Source organism: Macadamia integrifolia, unplaced genomic scaffold, assembly GCF_013358625.1.
Source record: "Macadamia integrifolia cultivar HAES 741 unplaced genomic scaffold, SCU_Mint_v3 scaffold456, whole genome shotgun sequence".
NCBI lineage: Eukaryota > Viridiplantae > Streptophyta > Magnoliopsida > Proteales > Proteaceae > Macadamia > Macadamia integrifolia.
Window position 1 is genome coordinate 284132 of NW_024870455.1, and position 14788 is coordinate 298919.

A 14788-nucleotide genomic window follows, 5' to 3' on the forward strand; every position below is an offset into this window, starting at 1 on the left:
ATTCCAAATTATATATTCAAATCCAAATTTGTTAACCATGTCCATAGAAAAATAATAAAAGCCTATGAAATGATATTTAAGACAATAAATCCCTCTTTCAAGTGTATTGAGGAATAAAAAAATAAATCTGTCATTATTTCTAATGGACAAGATAAAATTGTATAAACGCTTTCTATTACAACAAATACAAAAAAGAACACGAAGAAAAACAAAATGTAAGACACAAAGATTTAAAGAGGTTTACACACCGATGTGATGTGCTACAATCTTGGGCAAAGAAGGTGATTCACTATATTGGAAGATTACAACAGAGATCTCTCAAGAACACTAAACTCGTGACATGTACACTTGCCCATAAACTCTAAAACAAAAACCCAAAATCTCACAATGCTTACTCAACAAGGCAATAGAACACATATATATACTCATCCAAGTTGAATTGATCCATCAGATCACAACCAATCAGGTTGTACCGAACCACGGGACTACACCTCCACACCCCATACAACTATACAAGACCAGCGCTGGGCTCTGGGCCTATCGGCCCAAACCCACTACTACCATCACAGACCTCAGAAAAAATGCCATTTGGGTTACCACCAAAATACGTCGGAGCAAGTCAATCTTTGAAACAAGTCAAGAATTCGAGACAAACATAACATTTTCCAATATCCATAAACCATCTCAATGCTAAACAATATAGGTTTAATTTGGACGTGCCGTTCGAATTAACACATACTGTTTCCGAGATGATAATGGTGATCGGGAAGAGACCCTCCATCCAGACAGTTTTAAAGGAAATAATAACTATGGCCAAAATTTAATAATCTGCATTTTGGAAAAAAAATTACCAAGCACATTAAGAAGTATCATGGGACCGTCTAAAAGAACTACAATTCCAGTTATATCATTTCTCAGATAATAATGGGGATCGGAAAGAGACCCTCCATCCAGACAGGTTTACAGGAAATAACAACCATGGCCATCGCTTATAAGCTGCATGTTGGAATTTTTTTTTATCAAGCACAGAAAGAAATATCATGGTATTATCTAAAAGAACTCACATCTATGTACAGAAGACATCCATCACTTTTCTACAAACATTCCCAACTACAAAAACATATTTATCTCCAGCAACAAGGTCAAATAACACGTCCCTAACCAATTATGGCATTACTAGTGGCCGTTCTCCCTTCTCATTTTCTGGGTCATCAAGTGACCTGTCTAATTAAAAGTGCAATGTTTAGGTGAGAATTCACCCATCTGGAGTGGAAGGTCAAATGGCCCCTTCTCTTGGTATTTTGCACAAAGATTGTCATCCAGCCAAAAGTCAGCACCAACACGCTTCTTGAATCCCAATTTATGCAGCAGCCACTTTTCTGCCATCTTCAATGAAATAAATAGCAGTTTCTGGGACCTGAAAAAGGCAGAGAAGAGACACCAAATATCCGGATGGATCAAAGAAAACTAATTCACTAGAAGTGCCAAGTTCTAGCCTGGCTCTGTATCGCCAGCTACCCAAAATCCATGAAGAATGAGAAAAACATCACAAAGGCTTTTGTATCTTTTATCAGTATAAAAAATAACGATAAGAAATATAATCATCAGGGTAATGCTTAGCTCCAACATAACTGATGGGCATAGATGTCAAACAAAGCCATTTCCAACCACATGCTTGTACAAGTTGTTGAAGTAACAGAAATCAAATGACCATAGATGAACTTAAATCGAATCTCCACAGGATAAGTTCATCCTAGTTGTTTCCCACACATGATTAATTTGCTTATCTCAGAATTTCCTGAATAGGATCTATATAGTTTGAGTCAGAAAACAGCCTTTCCAAAAGCGGGGGTAAGGGTGAATACATTATGGCCCTACCCAGACCCCGCAGTGGTGGTAGCCTCGTGCACCGGGTATGCCCTTTAATATCATTTTTTTTTTGTCAGATCACACAAATCATCTTTCCTGTTAATGCTTTTATTTTAGGAATATTCAAGAGATTTCAGTGAAGATTTGTCAGAAATAATTTAAGGATATGCATTACAAACTTCAGTGTTAAGTCCAATAAAAAATGGCAGCACACCAATGTCATTAGAAAAATAATCATGTTAGCGCCCATCACTAAAGATTTAGATTAATTGCTTTTCATTCAATAACCAATCAATGTAACTAAAACGTCAAGCATCAGTAACCCCTCATTCCTAGAACCGCCATAAACAAGTGCCAAGTTTTCCACAAGAAGTAAATGACCAAATGAAATAAGTTTAAAAAATTCAACTTGAATTCAGAACACAAAGTAATAGTTCTACTTCAAATGTTTGTGATGCAAGGTGACGGCCAACTTATTGTTTCATCTGTCAATGAACTGAGGTTCTGAAACAATATTTGACGGCATTACATTATTCTCATAAACTGGATATGGCGAAAGATAAAGAAAATTAGCCACCGCAATGAGAAAATGTTATTTTTCTTTCAATGCTTTGTTCGCAATAACGTTTGGTTTAAGAAAATGAGCATCATTTAAAGAAGTCAGGAAATCTCTAGAAGCCATTGCCAGATTTCTGATAATAGTTATATAGGCAAACAGCATCAGTATACATCATGAGATGAAGATGGTAGGAATGGAACATCGCACAAGCTCCAATGATAAGGAAAATTGAAGCACTGAGAACATATATAAAAAAATGGATGCAAGCCACAGTTAGCTCAGACTCATGCATATGATAACTCGTCTTCTGTATGCCCTAAAAAAACTTCAGCACAATAGCAAATCAGAAATTTGAATTCCCATGCAACAGAAGGTGTTTTTTGTTTTCATCAGTAGCAAGAAACCTTCACTAAAAGCATAAGAAACAAAAACATAAGCAAGAAGAAGAGAAAATGGCACAATAGACCACCCGAGCAAAACAGAAACAAATCCTCATACCCCAATACACCCCCCCCCCCAAAAACAACCCCTAATCAGAACCCATATAAAGAACAATATAAAATTAAAACTCAAACCCCAGGATCGCTTAATTCCGAAGAAGAAAGAATATTGAAGGTACGGTCATCTCCTCCAGGCAACCACATCCAAAGTCCCAAAGCTTTATTAACTTGGAATCCCATATGGAACTTCAATTGACTACACTGGCAAGGTTACACTAGAAAAGTGATAAACACAAAGCTAGCATTGGAAGAAATCAGGGACATTCATTGTAACAAGAAACATCAGCATCCACATAAAAAGTGTGCTTACTCACAAGAGAAACATGTTATGCAAGAGCATACCCAGAAAAACTAAGGACACAATCTACATGAGTGTATGAAGCTTACACCCATGACCAAGGGCCAGAAACAAGTCACATAGCACATTAAGCCATGGCAACATAGGAGACAACCGAAAGCATGGACAAAAAAGACCCAGCAAAATCTGTAAAAAATTTCTAAATGGGTAACTGGAATTTATACCCATAAGCAAGTGCCATAAACAAGGATTGCAACAGAACGCATGAAATGTCCATAAAGTAGGAGCACTAGCAAAACAGTGGAAATTACATACAGGGTTTAAAGTGTATATTTAGGAAATACCTATTATCTAAGGCACCTTATTCCGGAATGTACTCATACATGGAAGACAAAGTACAGAGATGAATATTTTCAGGATTCAAATATTAAATACTTGTGTGCCTTAGCTGTACTTTGAGCCAAAGTTCTATCATAAAATGCATGAACAGTCATGGAACATAACATACTGATTATGCCATAAAAGTAATGAGATTTTGAATCTAAGCATTTGAGCCTTAGTACATGACATATTACAAAAGACGAAGGTCAGAGTGAATTACATCAGGCCAGGTCTCAGTGATGAACTCCACGATATCGTAGGATATGTCACCCTGGACATCAATTTGATCCTTCTCAGTCGGACCCTACAATTTCAAAATCATAAATAAGAAATGGCCAAAAAGAAGGATGGTTTAAGAAACAATTCATACAAGCGCATGGAGTTTGTATGCACCTTAACAACAGATGCTCCTGTAGCAAATTTTTTCCCAAGTTTCTTGGAAGCATCGCTGAGTTTGATTCCTGAAACATTGTTCCCCACAAACTGAGCAATAAAATCATGATTAAATTTTTAATAACAACTATATATTCCTAATAAACTGTTGAATTACGAGATAGACAAGAATCACAAAGCACTGCTCACCGAAAAGCTCTAGTCCTTTCACCATGGTGACACATTTGCGCTTGTTACGAACAACTTTTTCGATAACAACTTCTTGCTTCTCCTACAAAAGGAATTTATCCAAAAACACATTCCGCTATCACTGATGATTGAATGAAAGACCAGACTGATCAATCACTACTAAACATACAATGTCCCAATAATAGAAATCCAAACGAGAATATAGGAGGCATTTGTTGTCACTTTTCTTAGTTATCATTCAACTGTACCACTACGGATACTTACAGCATAACCTACGAAGGCCATGAAACAACTAATTTATTGACACTTCTGCACAGGTTGAACCAGATAAGGCCCAATCTTGAGACCCCGCAATCCCTCAACTCCCTTAAAGCTTCATACAACCAGCTGCATATCACAATTTACTCTTTCACAGTGCCGATTTTTACACATGGAATAAAACCATAATCCTAGTTGCAGTTTTCCATCAGTCCAAGAACTATAAACTTGAATCGACTAACCAAGTAACCGACCCAACCACCATATCCCCTTTAACAATTAACTAACCCAAATTCCAACTTAAACTCAAAATTTCCACCGATAAACAACCCCTCCAAGACCCACTACCTGTTGAACTAAATTACTAGTCCAACTTTCCCCTCAATTAATCCCACACAGCCTAGTACAATAGGTTATTTTTCTTGATAAATAAAAGAGTTCATTAACGTAGGTCAAGTAACTTTTACAGCGTAGACAATTAGACATACAATTACAATCAGTTGAATTTCTGGTCACATTCAGTGTTAATCCAATACCAAGACCAAATCAATGATAGGACTTCATCTTCAAAATCCTCTCCTGGCACTCAAACACCTCACTAGACCAAGACCAAATCAATAATGAGACTTCATCTTCAAAATCCTCTCTTGGCACTCCTTAAACAACTCACTATCCATGGACTGGTCAATTATAATGGAAGTAACATAGTGCGGAATCCTGAAAGGATTTCTATATGTTCCATCAAATAATCTCCTTTTTTTTTTTTTTCACTTTCCAAATGATTAGATCCCAAACTAATGCAGCAGGACCACGTTATGTAGGAATATCCCTTTTCAAAGAATGGCCAGCATAACAATATGCCATCAAGCTCCTGCATTTGCCCAAGCTGCCACAGAAACACCACCATCATAGATGTTGGGCAACGTAGCATTCTACAAATAAATGGAGGGAAGCTTCTAAATAAAGAAAGCTATATGCTTGCGGCATATTTAGATTTCATTGTCAAAAATGACAACTCTCAGAAATATGCAAAACCTAATACAAAAGACTTTTTTTTGGGTAAATAATACAAAAGACATGAACTTTTTTTTTTTTTTTTGATAGGTAGAGATGGAAATAGATAACAGCCAGGAGGCTCGAACTCGAGACCTCCTGTTGAGCATGGGATTTTTGCCCACTACAGCTCACCAACTGCATTAGGCAGTTGTTGTTCAAAGGACATGAACTAATACAAAACAAGCAGAGAAGGTAAAAGAAAAAGATGATTCATCAATCCAACCTGACACTAGAAAAATAAAGGACAAAAAAAAAAAAAAAAAAAAAAAAAAAGAAATGCAATACAAGACATCATGTCAAAAAGGATTCTTGGTATACACAAATAACATAAGGTAGAAGTTATGCCAATATATTATAACATATTATATTCATTTGTTGAAGAAAATATTCAGGCTCTTACTATCTTCTTTATCTTTCCACCAGGAAGACGTTTTACTTCTTCTTGCTTCGATGTTGAGGTACCTCCTAATCAAAAGAGAAGAACGCGTAAGTATGTCACTTCAATTAAGTCATCAAAGAAATTTAGAGAGAGAAAGAGAAAGCGTATCAAACATTAGTACCCAGAGATGGCTATTAAGTGAACTGGCACAAAACAAGACTAAGCGGGCAAATAAATAAACAAAGGAGTTCTAATAACAAAGAGAACCTCGAGGAGCTGACCCATCGACGCCGGCGGAAGAAATTCCAACCGATTGGAGCCGTTCAGAAACCTTATCAGCTTCCTTCTCATCTGATTCTGAAATGATTAAAATTTAAATAAATGGATATATAAAACTCAGGAGAAAGTACAAGACGAACGCCATTCCAATAGCGAAGATCGAAATTTTGGATTTCCTAAATTTCAAACCAACACAAGATCATATAAGACAAAACAAAAGAAGGGTTTTACCTTTCAGGAGATCGGGATACAGCTCCGGAGCGTTTTCAATCAGCCAGGGCTTGCATTTCTGAAAATCCGGACCAAATTCACAGTATTCGGCGGGGAGACTACAAACTGGACAGTATAGAACGCGAACCGGTTGCGGCTTCTCCGCCATTGAAGCTCCCCACTGAGGCTCTGTTGCTTTACCAATGCTATATCGCTATCTTGTTTTCGAACCTCTTGCGATCTTGCAGAAAAGCGTTCTGGGAAGAAAATTTTCGGTTCAGCTTTAAAAGGAAAATTTCTGAAGGGACTGGGAATCTATAGAATGGGGAATGTGGGTGTTTTTGTTTAGAAATGCTTTTCAAACAAAAATGTTTGGAATTAGGGTCTGTTTGCCAAACATTTTTAATATATAAAAAAGTACTTTTTAATTATTTTGGTATTTTTGTGTTTATACATAGCACATTTATTTACTTGAGAAAAAAATCATCTGAAAAACTATCCATTTTATTGTTCCACATGGAATGATGATGTGGCAATTATAATTGTTAGATAGCTAGTACATGTCCTAGATTAGGCCTATGCTAAATTGTATTGTCTAATTAAATCAAACATCATCTTTTGTATCACCATGCATTCTATGAAAACCTATACACACATATACTATTCTGACGATAGTCATGATTTTCAAATATCTATTTTACCACTTGACAACTTTGTCAAGACTGGGTTTTACATGTAAGTAGAAGACCTTGGGTCAACATGACTATGCCAATTTGCCATATTGGGCAGCCTTGATAAATTGTTTAGATAAGTTATCCTATTTTATCTATTTTGAGTATTGCTAGGAAGTACAAACCCTAGCTAACCCTAGCTAACCCTAGCTTAGCCTAGTGGTGGCAGCTTCAACTTGAAGAGCCGGTTCCCATGGGAGGAGGTTGTGGGATCAAACCCTATTGTATGCATGTGTGTGTGGTGGCCATTGGCCCTATTAGCAGCCAATAGACTAGTCACCAAAACCGTGATTTGAATTTTTGCTTAAGATGTATGTATAATAGAATTAAGCTTCCAGTAGTCAAAACAATATGGGCAATAGATTCCTTCTTGGTGTTCCTGCTCAATCTCATGTGATTGAATAGATATTGGTTCCATGCTCAATTAATGCAAGTTCTACCTCCCTGTTGGAGAAAAGCTCACATGCACTGTCAATAACAGTAGAATAGCTGCCACACCATTACCATACTCTTCAACAAGAAACAGAACCTACATGAGAACATTTCACTCTTACCTTAGAAAAGAGATACATTTATGATGAAAGTGAATGTCCAGTTTGTCATGACAGACTTTTAGGTGATAAAAAGTAATGGCAATTTCACTATACCATGTCAATGAGGTTACAATGAGTTACATTTATAGAATACATGAGAAATTCCTGAATAATTAGGAACTGATCTTAACAAAAGAAAGTACCAATGAAAGCCTCCTAAGCATTTATAACTGAATGACCCAGCTGATTCCCCTTGGCTTGGGTACACAGTGGCAAGGTAGAATCACGAAGTTCTCTATCACAGTTGTTTATGAATCAAATGGCAGAGTGCATCACTACAAGCATGTGTTCAGTAAACATATAATTCACAGGGTGTCAAAGCTGGTGTACTTTCGAACCGCATGCATATTCTGGCTGATCCACTGAGATGACCATAAGCTCTGGGTTTGGATCTTCTATCTCTAATATGACCTGTGTAACGGTCACCAGGAGGAGAGTTAGACAACATCCCTCAAGAAGCAAAATGCATGAAGAACTCTGATATAATGCATTGAGAGGTGTGTAGGAAGATAAAAGTACAAGAAATTAAAAAATGCTATCAGTTATATGATCGTAATAGAAAGTTCAAAAAGGAATTGGTCTTCATACCACAACGTTTTCCCCATGTTGAAGAACTGGGCCAGGGACATAAAGGTTACATTGTGGTCCATGTGACTGCAAACAGCACGGAAATAATTAATTAGTTTTAAGAAACTACAAGATGGACAAAGCACTACCTTAGGATGGAAGAAGTACCATCTTAGGGTATAGTCATTAAATAGGTACAAAACAACAGCAGCAATAATAAATTAGTTTGGGTTGTTTAATCAGTAATTATTTCCGGTCAGTGGATTGGTCTTTAAATTGCCTGGTTAATGAATTTGGGCTTGAGGCACTTGGCATTTATACCAAAGAATTGGATTAATTGACCTCATTAACTCAACTCAGCCTCATCTCAAATTAAATGGAGTTCATATCACCTCAAATGAGACTCCTTCAACTTTTCTCCTATAGGAGCCACTCCTATCACTTCAAACTTTTTTCCTTTCTCATCTTTTAGTTTTAGTTTTGTCACCCATCCACCTCAACATCCTCATCTCAGCTACAAACTTTCTTGTTTAGGTAGTGTATACTTGTTTCTTTGTTACACGACATTTAACTCCATACACATTGCTGATTTTATAGCTGCCCTATAGAATCTTCTCACGTGTCTATCATGTAACAGTACGGAAGTACCTCTCCACTTTAAATTCCCTGTTCTAATTCTATGAGTAAAAAAGGAAAAAAATATTTTTCAATTCTCTCCCTTTATTTATGATTGGCCCTACATAATGAAACTATAAATATTACTGTCTATCTAATCTAACCTAACTTCATTTTCATTTTCCACCCCATTTTTACTAATGTTACAATTAGGTTGACTGGACCAGCTTTCATATTTCCTATCCTGCAGCTACTGTCTTCTAAGGACCACCATTAGCAGAACAGAGCACCAGGAGCTCAGATCTATCCCTATTGATTCAAAGTACTAATATGTATCAAGTATACATTTTTACTTCATTCCTTACTGCCATTACATCACTATCTGCATAACCAATTCCTTTCTTGAATCAAGAAAGCGGAATTTCGAGGTTTAAAGTCAAAACACTCTTACTGGGATCACCTGAAGTATGTGAGACTCGCTTCTACAGCATGGTATAATTAGCTCTATAATTCACCACTGCTAAATTTGATTAAATTTCACCCTAGGGCTACTCTGTTGAAGCCTAACCCTATTCTGAAACCCACTTCAAAGTTTGAGCTTTTCAGCTTTTCTGATCAATGTTAATGGTTGGAGGGTGTGACTTTACAATTTTGAGACCAAGCCTATTTTGCATGAGTCTCCCTGCTAGCACATGTGCACCCGTTGTGAAGTGGAAGACAAAATCATGAGCCTACTATTATGAGCCTATTATAAAGTGGATTGGCCCATGCATAGAGTAACAGTAAAGGTTGTACCCAGTGCAAAGCTCCCGCCACTGTGGGGTATGGGGATGGTCATAATGTACGCAGCCTTACCCCTGATTTGCAGAGAGGCTGTTTCCCTGACTCGAACCTGCGATCTCTACATAGAGTAAGAAGTGTGGTAAAAAAATATAATGTTTGAGACAAGGCACAATCATGTGGAAGCAATTTTCCAGGACAAAAGTTTGGAAAATAAATGCAGCTGCAAAGGTCCCCCAGTTCAGCATGTGCCGCAACACTGCAGTCAAATGATCTGCCATGGTGGAAACAGCAGGCATAAATTCAGTAAAACAGAGTGAGATCACAGTGATGAATGATGATAAAGCAGACCTCATTGCAAGGACTGGTGGAAATAAAGGGTGGACTGCTACAAGGATCAACCTTTCCACATCCAAAAGTTGACATGTGAGAATAACTCCCAGGAAAAGGGACAGCCATTGTCTTGAACAAGTATGAAAGTTGGGAATTCAGCACTCTATGATTTTGGGTTGGCAGAGTATCATAACTGGCCCTCATGCAAAAGTTCTTTGGCACCATAGTTGTCAAAGGCACTAAGGTAAGCCACAGCATCGGCCAGCCATCTTAATGCCCAGGTGAGGCTAAGGCTTGCAAAATGAGCACATATTATATCCTAGCCCATATTTACAGGTATCTGTCATCTAATAAACGCGTGTAGGTGTGTAGGGTTGTAAAGGTCAAAATAAAGGGAGAGGGGTTTACATGTGAAGGGCAAGATCATAAATTTTCAGGCCTGGGAGCCTTGGCACATTAGGTGACAGGTTGTCTTGACCTCCAGATTGGCTTGTCACCAAGGCGATGCCTTGACAACTATGCTTGACACAAAATTTGCCACAGGATGGTTGTTGAAACATGATTTTAATCATTTAAACAATAAAATAACAACTTTAATAGAAAAATAGAGTAGGGGGAGAGGAGGAAATTATGTGGAAATAGCATATGAGAATTCTGAAAGAATCAGGATTAGGCTTCAACTATGGAACCACAAAATTTAATCATCATACTAGAAAAAAATTACTCTTGAAAGTAATTATATGAACATAACTTCTAAAGCCTCCTCAAAGAAACCATTTACAGGGAAAAAATTATTCTAAAAAGAAAGTCTGCAGGAAAAAAATTACTAAAGAATATTGACTAGTCTTCATAGTCTAGGGGAGAGGTGAATCATCAAACATGATCCCAAATTTGCACAAGGAAATTACTAAAATGGATATGAAGGAATATTTTTTACCGGCCAGAATCTTCCTATGTTGAAACCGTTGACAAAAGCAATCCCTTTACTCCAACCACTGAATGATAAATATGTGTCTTTAACTTCATTTAAGGTGTCAATAGTGAAGTTTCCTTCATAAAATCCTGGTTCTTGAGAGGTCATCTCTGCAAAAAATAAAGAGAAAGGTGATCTAATCATTATCAAGCTCTTTTCCTTATATTTGTTTTATTCTTAATTTGGTTGTAAGTTGGACTCATATATGAGCTAGTAGCTAAGAACCTAGACATCATCATCATTATTCACACCCACTAAAGAGCGTCATGCAATAGCCAAAGCATGCCACATCGTCCAATACGGACCCAGAATTATCTGTTTTTCACAACCCCTACCTCTCTCTCTCTCTCTCTGAGGTGACTCACCAGATTACAAAATTTGTTTGCTTGTTTGTTTGTTTGTTTGTATATATATATATATATATATATTTTTTTTTTTTTTTCTGATGATAATCAAACTAAATAATTTTTTTTTTAAATGCATTATCTCCTTGTAAAAATCAAACATAATGAAATTCTAGCCCCCGACCTCAAAAGGACATATAAATTTGATATGGATCTCTCTCTCTCTCTCTCTCTCTCTCTCTCTCTCTTTGGCGTTGGGGTTGGGTGGGGGTGAGGATTAACCGCAGATGTGCAGAACAAAACTCTGATGTTCTTAGGAAAAAGGCATCTTCCTTTTTCGGTACTGTATAAACATCTTGAAGTTTATGTTTCCCATAATCCCATGGAGATTCTTGATCAGAACAAGCAAGAAGCAATAATAGCATACAATGTTATGAAAGACAAAATAGTATGTGCCTAGAAGTAAACTAATGTCTGGTTCAAGTGGCCTAGGCTTACATTGTAGATATTTTCATTTTTCAAAGTATGAGTTCTGAACATACTGGAGTGATGTTTTAATTTCTTCTGGAGAGATTTAGTGGTTCTTTCATCTCCCACTTGCACAATGGGATTGACTTCCAGCAGCCTATTCAGATTGTGTAGGGGAATCGGAAACATCTTCCATCCATAAAGAGTATTTCCGTCTAGAAAAACAGTTGACAAAATCCCCTGTAAAGAAAACAGAAAGCCAACCATTTGAAGGGAATAAGTTGTCGACTCAAATCAAATCAATTTAAACCACGTAACAACCAGTTGGAATGGATGGAATCACATCATAATATTCTAACATTAACAATATGAAGCGAGCCAAAGGATAAAAAAAATGTATCAATTGAGTTGAACTCAAAACTTTACTAAGTGAAAGGAGTAATCACTCTGGTTATCATATGCTCTTGGAACTTTGAGAAGCCTACACATAATTTTTCAAATGATGGCTCCAGATCGAACTTGCAGAATTCTTCCAAAATGGATTCTTGCCATTGAACATGTAAAGTTCCAACCAACACGTAAAGTAAAGGTGAAAATATCTACAGTGAAATAATGTGTATAAGGTTAATGAGGTATGCATTCTAGCTCTAACCAAAGCTACAAAAGACTTGAAGAGGCGTGAAAACTGGAAAGGTCAAGAAACCAGTTGACAATTCAAACAATGCCCACCAGCTTCACCTACTGTTTTGAGCAAAAAAAAAAAAATGGTTCTTGATGAATGGATTCTCAATGAGAAAAAAACAATAGACCTTGAAATACATTCAAATTCAGGAATATGTTAAAGGCCAATCCAAGGTCCAAGATATGAATGAATCTTGCAGATCATACCAAGAACAACAGGAAATCCCACAGATGGAGGAACATGCTGACCCCAAGATTTTTAGTTGAAGAAGGTCTTCAATACTTACAAGATGATTAATTACTTTAACCTAGAGGAAATAGTCTTGAAGACAGCAATGACCAAGCTGCAGACAAGAACTCAACAAAAAACATTTATGATGTGCTAAGAAGCTGCCATCAAGATTCAAGTTAATGAGCCATGGTTCATTGCCTTGAGACGGTCCGGAATTTTCCCCATCAAAACTCACCCAAACTCCTTGACTTTGATGGCATTACTGTAAACAATTCGATCATCTATTCAGTGAGCCCAGGATCACATGAACTGAATGTGAATAAAGCAAGCTATGGACTATATACTAACTGGCTCCGGTGGAATTTTCTCTTCAGGCTTAAGGGGAAAAACTTGATACTTCATAGTTATAATGGCTCATGAGCTGTGAAGCCCCAGGTTGGACAGGATGATGTTTTCTAAAATCTAAAGTGGCAGTAGGTTAGCATTGGTCATAGACATTCACTCCATTCTAGAGTACTAATACTTTTGGATCTTTTCCTCAAAGTTGTTCTTTTTTTTTTTTTTTTTAAACAAATTGTACCATCATTTTAACTATAGATATTAAATAGATCTGTCATAAGTTAAAAATATTTAAGAAAAAAAAAAAGATGAAAAGATAGTTTTCTACATTAGCTCATATCAATTACAGGATTCATTTTCTGAAAATTATTTTGAACAGTCAGTTTGTCAACTTCATTCTAGGAACACAAAAATGCTTAAATAGCTTTCAGGATTTCTGAGCATAGAAAGTAAGTCCATATAAAGTCAAAGACCTCTCGCCTTCTCCCGAAAACCCTAAGTTACCAAAGCGAAGGAGTAGGCCACCGCTTCGAGCAGCCTGGCTGTGAGGCTGGGCTGCTCCCCCCTCTCCTCTCTCCCTCTCTCTTCTCTTCTCTTCTCTTCTCCCTCCCTCCCTCCACCGCTCTTCTTCCTCTACATCTCCCCTATCCCTCTCCTTTCTTCCTCTTCTTCTCTCTCCCTCTCTCTTCTTCATCCTCCACTCCCTTTGCCTTCTTCTCCCGCTGTTCCTAATGTCAATCATCTCGATCGGTGTTGAGGCTGCTGCAACCACTCAGCTCGTCTTCCCTCTGACCTCCTGCCTTGCTTGGTCATAAGATGGTTTGGTGCTGGCCCCTTCTAGGCTAACTGCTTACCAGTTGCCATCTCGCTAGGCCTGCTGCCCTTCTGGACGCCTTTCCTGTGAGGCCTACAGGTGTTTGCCCTACTGGTTGCCGTCAGACTCTTTGGTCTGTCTGCTGGCTCGTCTACTCCTCCGGTTTTGTCTCTCAGTTGGCTGCTCGCATGCTTGCAGCCCTTTTGGATACCACTCTCGCCAGGTCTGCCGTCCTGTTGGTCATCACCCATTCAAGGCTGCCTGCCCTTCTGGATGCCAGGCTCGTTTGGTCTATTTGCCTTCTCACTACGTTGGCCTCCACCCTCGTTGTCTACTTGCCTCATTGGGCCTGCCGGCCACCGACAGCCTGCCTTTCAGTCTATTGGTTTGGATTTTGACCTGATCTGAAATAGCCTCTTCAACACCAGCCCGCCAGGCTACTCTTGGCAGGCAGCCACTCCACCGTCGCCCTCAGAAAGGCCGGCGCCCCTACACCTTAGAGACCCCATCCACTAGGCCAGCTGCCCGCCCGCTTGGCCTTGTCCCCCGCAAGGCCCAGCACTTCTCGACCTTGGCTGCCTCTTCTCCGGCAGTGCTCCTTTGTGTTGAGGGCTAGAAACTATTGTGTTGAGATGTTAGGGTTAGGGTTTGTGGTTCTCTTCCTAGTTCGGACTGATTTGCCCTTCTCCTCTGTTTGGCCAACCGCATCGGACTGTAGAAGTTCTCTTAGGCCATGTGGGCCCTGATTGGTACCATTTATGGACTTTTTGTATCCCTTATTGGGTTTGTAACTTCCCCTTTGGGACTATATTTTCCCTCCCCCTTCTTTTAATGCATTTACTATTCACCAAAAAAAAAAAAAAGAAGATGAACAGATAGCAAATAACTCAAGTTAGCATCTATATGAGCAGGTGGTACAACATTACATTAAGAAAATGCTATCAAGG

The 14788-nt window shown here is 38.2% G+C and overlaps 2 protein-coding genes across 2 annotated transcripts in view; both read right to left on the reverse strand.

Annotated features, from left to right (window-relative positions):
- Positions 1-882: 882 nt before the first annotated feature.
- On the reverse strand, positions 883-6709 carry LOC122068750 (translation machinery-associated protein 22-like). Its single transcript, XM_042632632.1, has 7 exons — positions 6393-6709; positions 6150-6239; positions 5904-5968; positions 4190-4271; positions 4001-4068; positions 3828-3911; positions 883-1417 (listed from the first exon to the last, which is right to left on the reverse strand). The coding sequence occupies exons 1-7, from the start codon at positions 6538-6540 to the stop codon at positions 1361-1363; spliced, it is 594 nt and encodes a 197-aa protein (XP_042488566.1). The 5' UTR covers positions 6541-6709; the 3' UTR covers positions 883-1360.
- A 943-nt stretch (positions 6710-7652) lies between these two features.
- Positions 7653-14788, reverse strand: part of LOC122068749 (beta-galactosidase 17) — a 40056-nt gene continuing 32920 nt past the window's right edge. Inside the window, exons 15-18 of the mRNA XM_042632631.1 lie at positions 11850-12015; positions 10928-11073; positions 8284-8349; positions 7653-8106 (exon numbers count right to left, since the gene is read on the reverse strand). Coding sequence (XP_042488565.1) covers positions 8011-8106; positions 8284-8349; positions 10928-11073; positions 11850-12015 — 474 coding nt within the window. The 3' untranslated portion in view covers positions 7653-8010. The remainder of the gene's footprint in view (positions 8107-8283; positions 8350-10927; positions 11074-11849; positions 12016-14788) is intronic.

Excerpts from the sequence above, each read along its gene's own strand:
- LOC122068750 (XM_042632632.1), bottom strand. The coding sequence starts at position 6,540 with ATGGCGGAGAAGCCGCAACCGGTTCGCGTTCTATACTGTCCAGTTTGT. Across the intron at positions 4,272-5,903 it reads GTGGAAAGATAAAGAAGATA|GAGAAGCAAGAAGTTGTTAT; the intron begins GTAAGAGCCTGA and ends TTCCTTTTGTAG. Across the intron at positions 4,069-4,189 it reads GAAAGGACTAGAGCTTTTCG|GAATCAAACTCAGCGATGCT; the intron begins GTGAGCAGTGCT and ends ACAATGTTTCAG.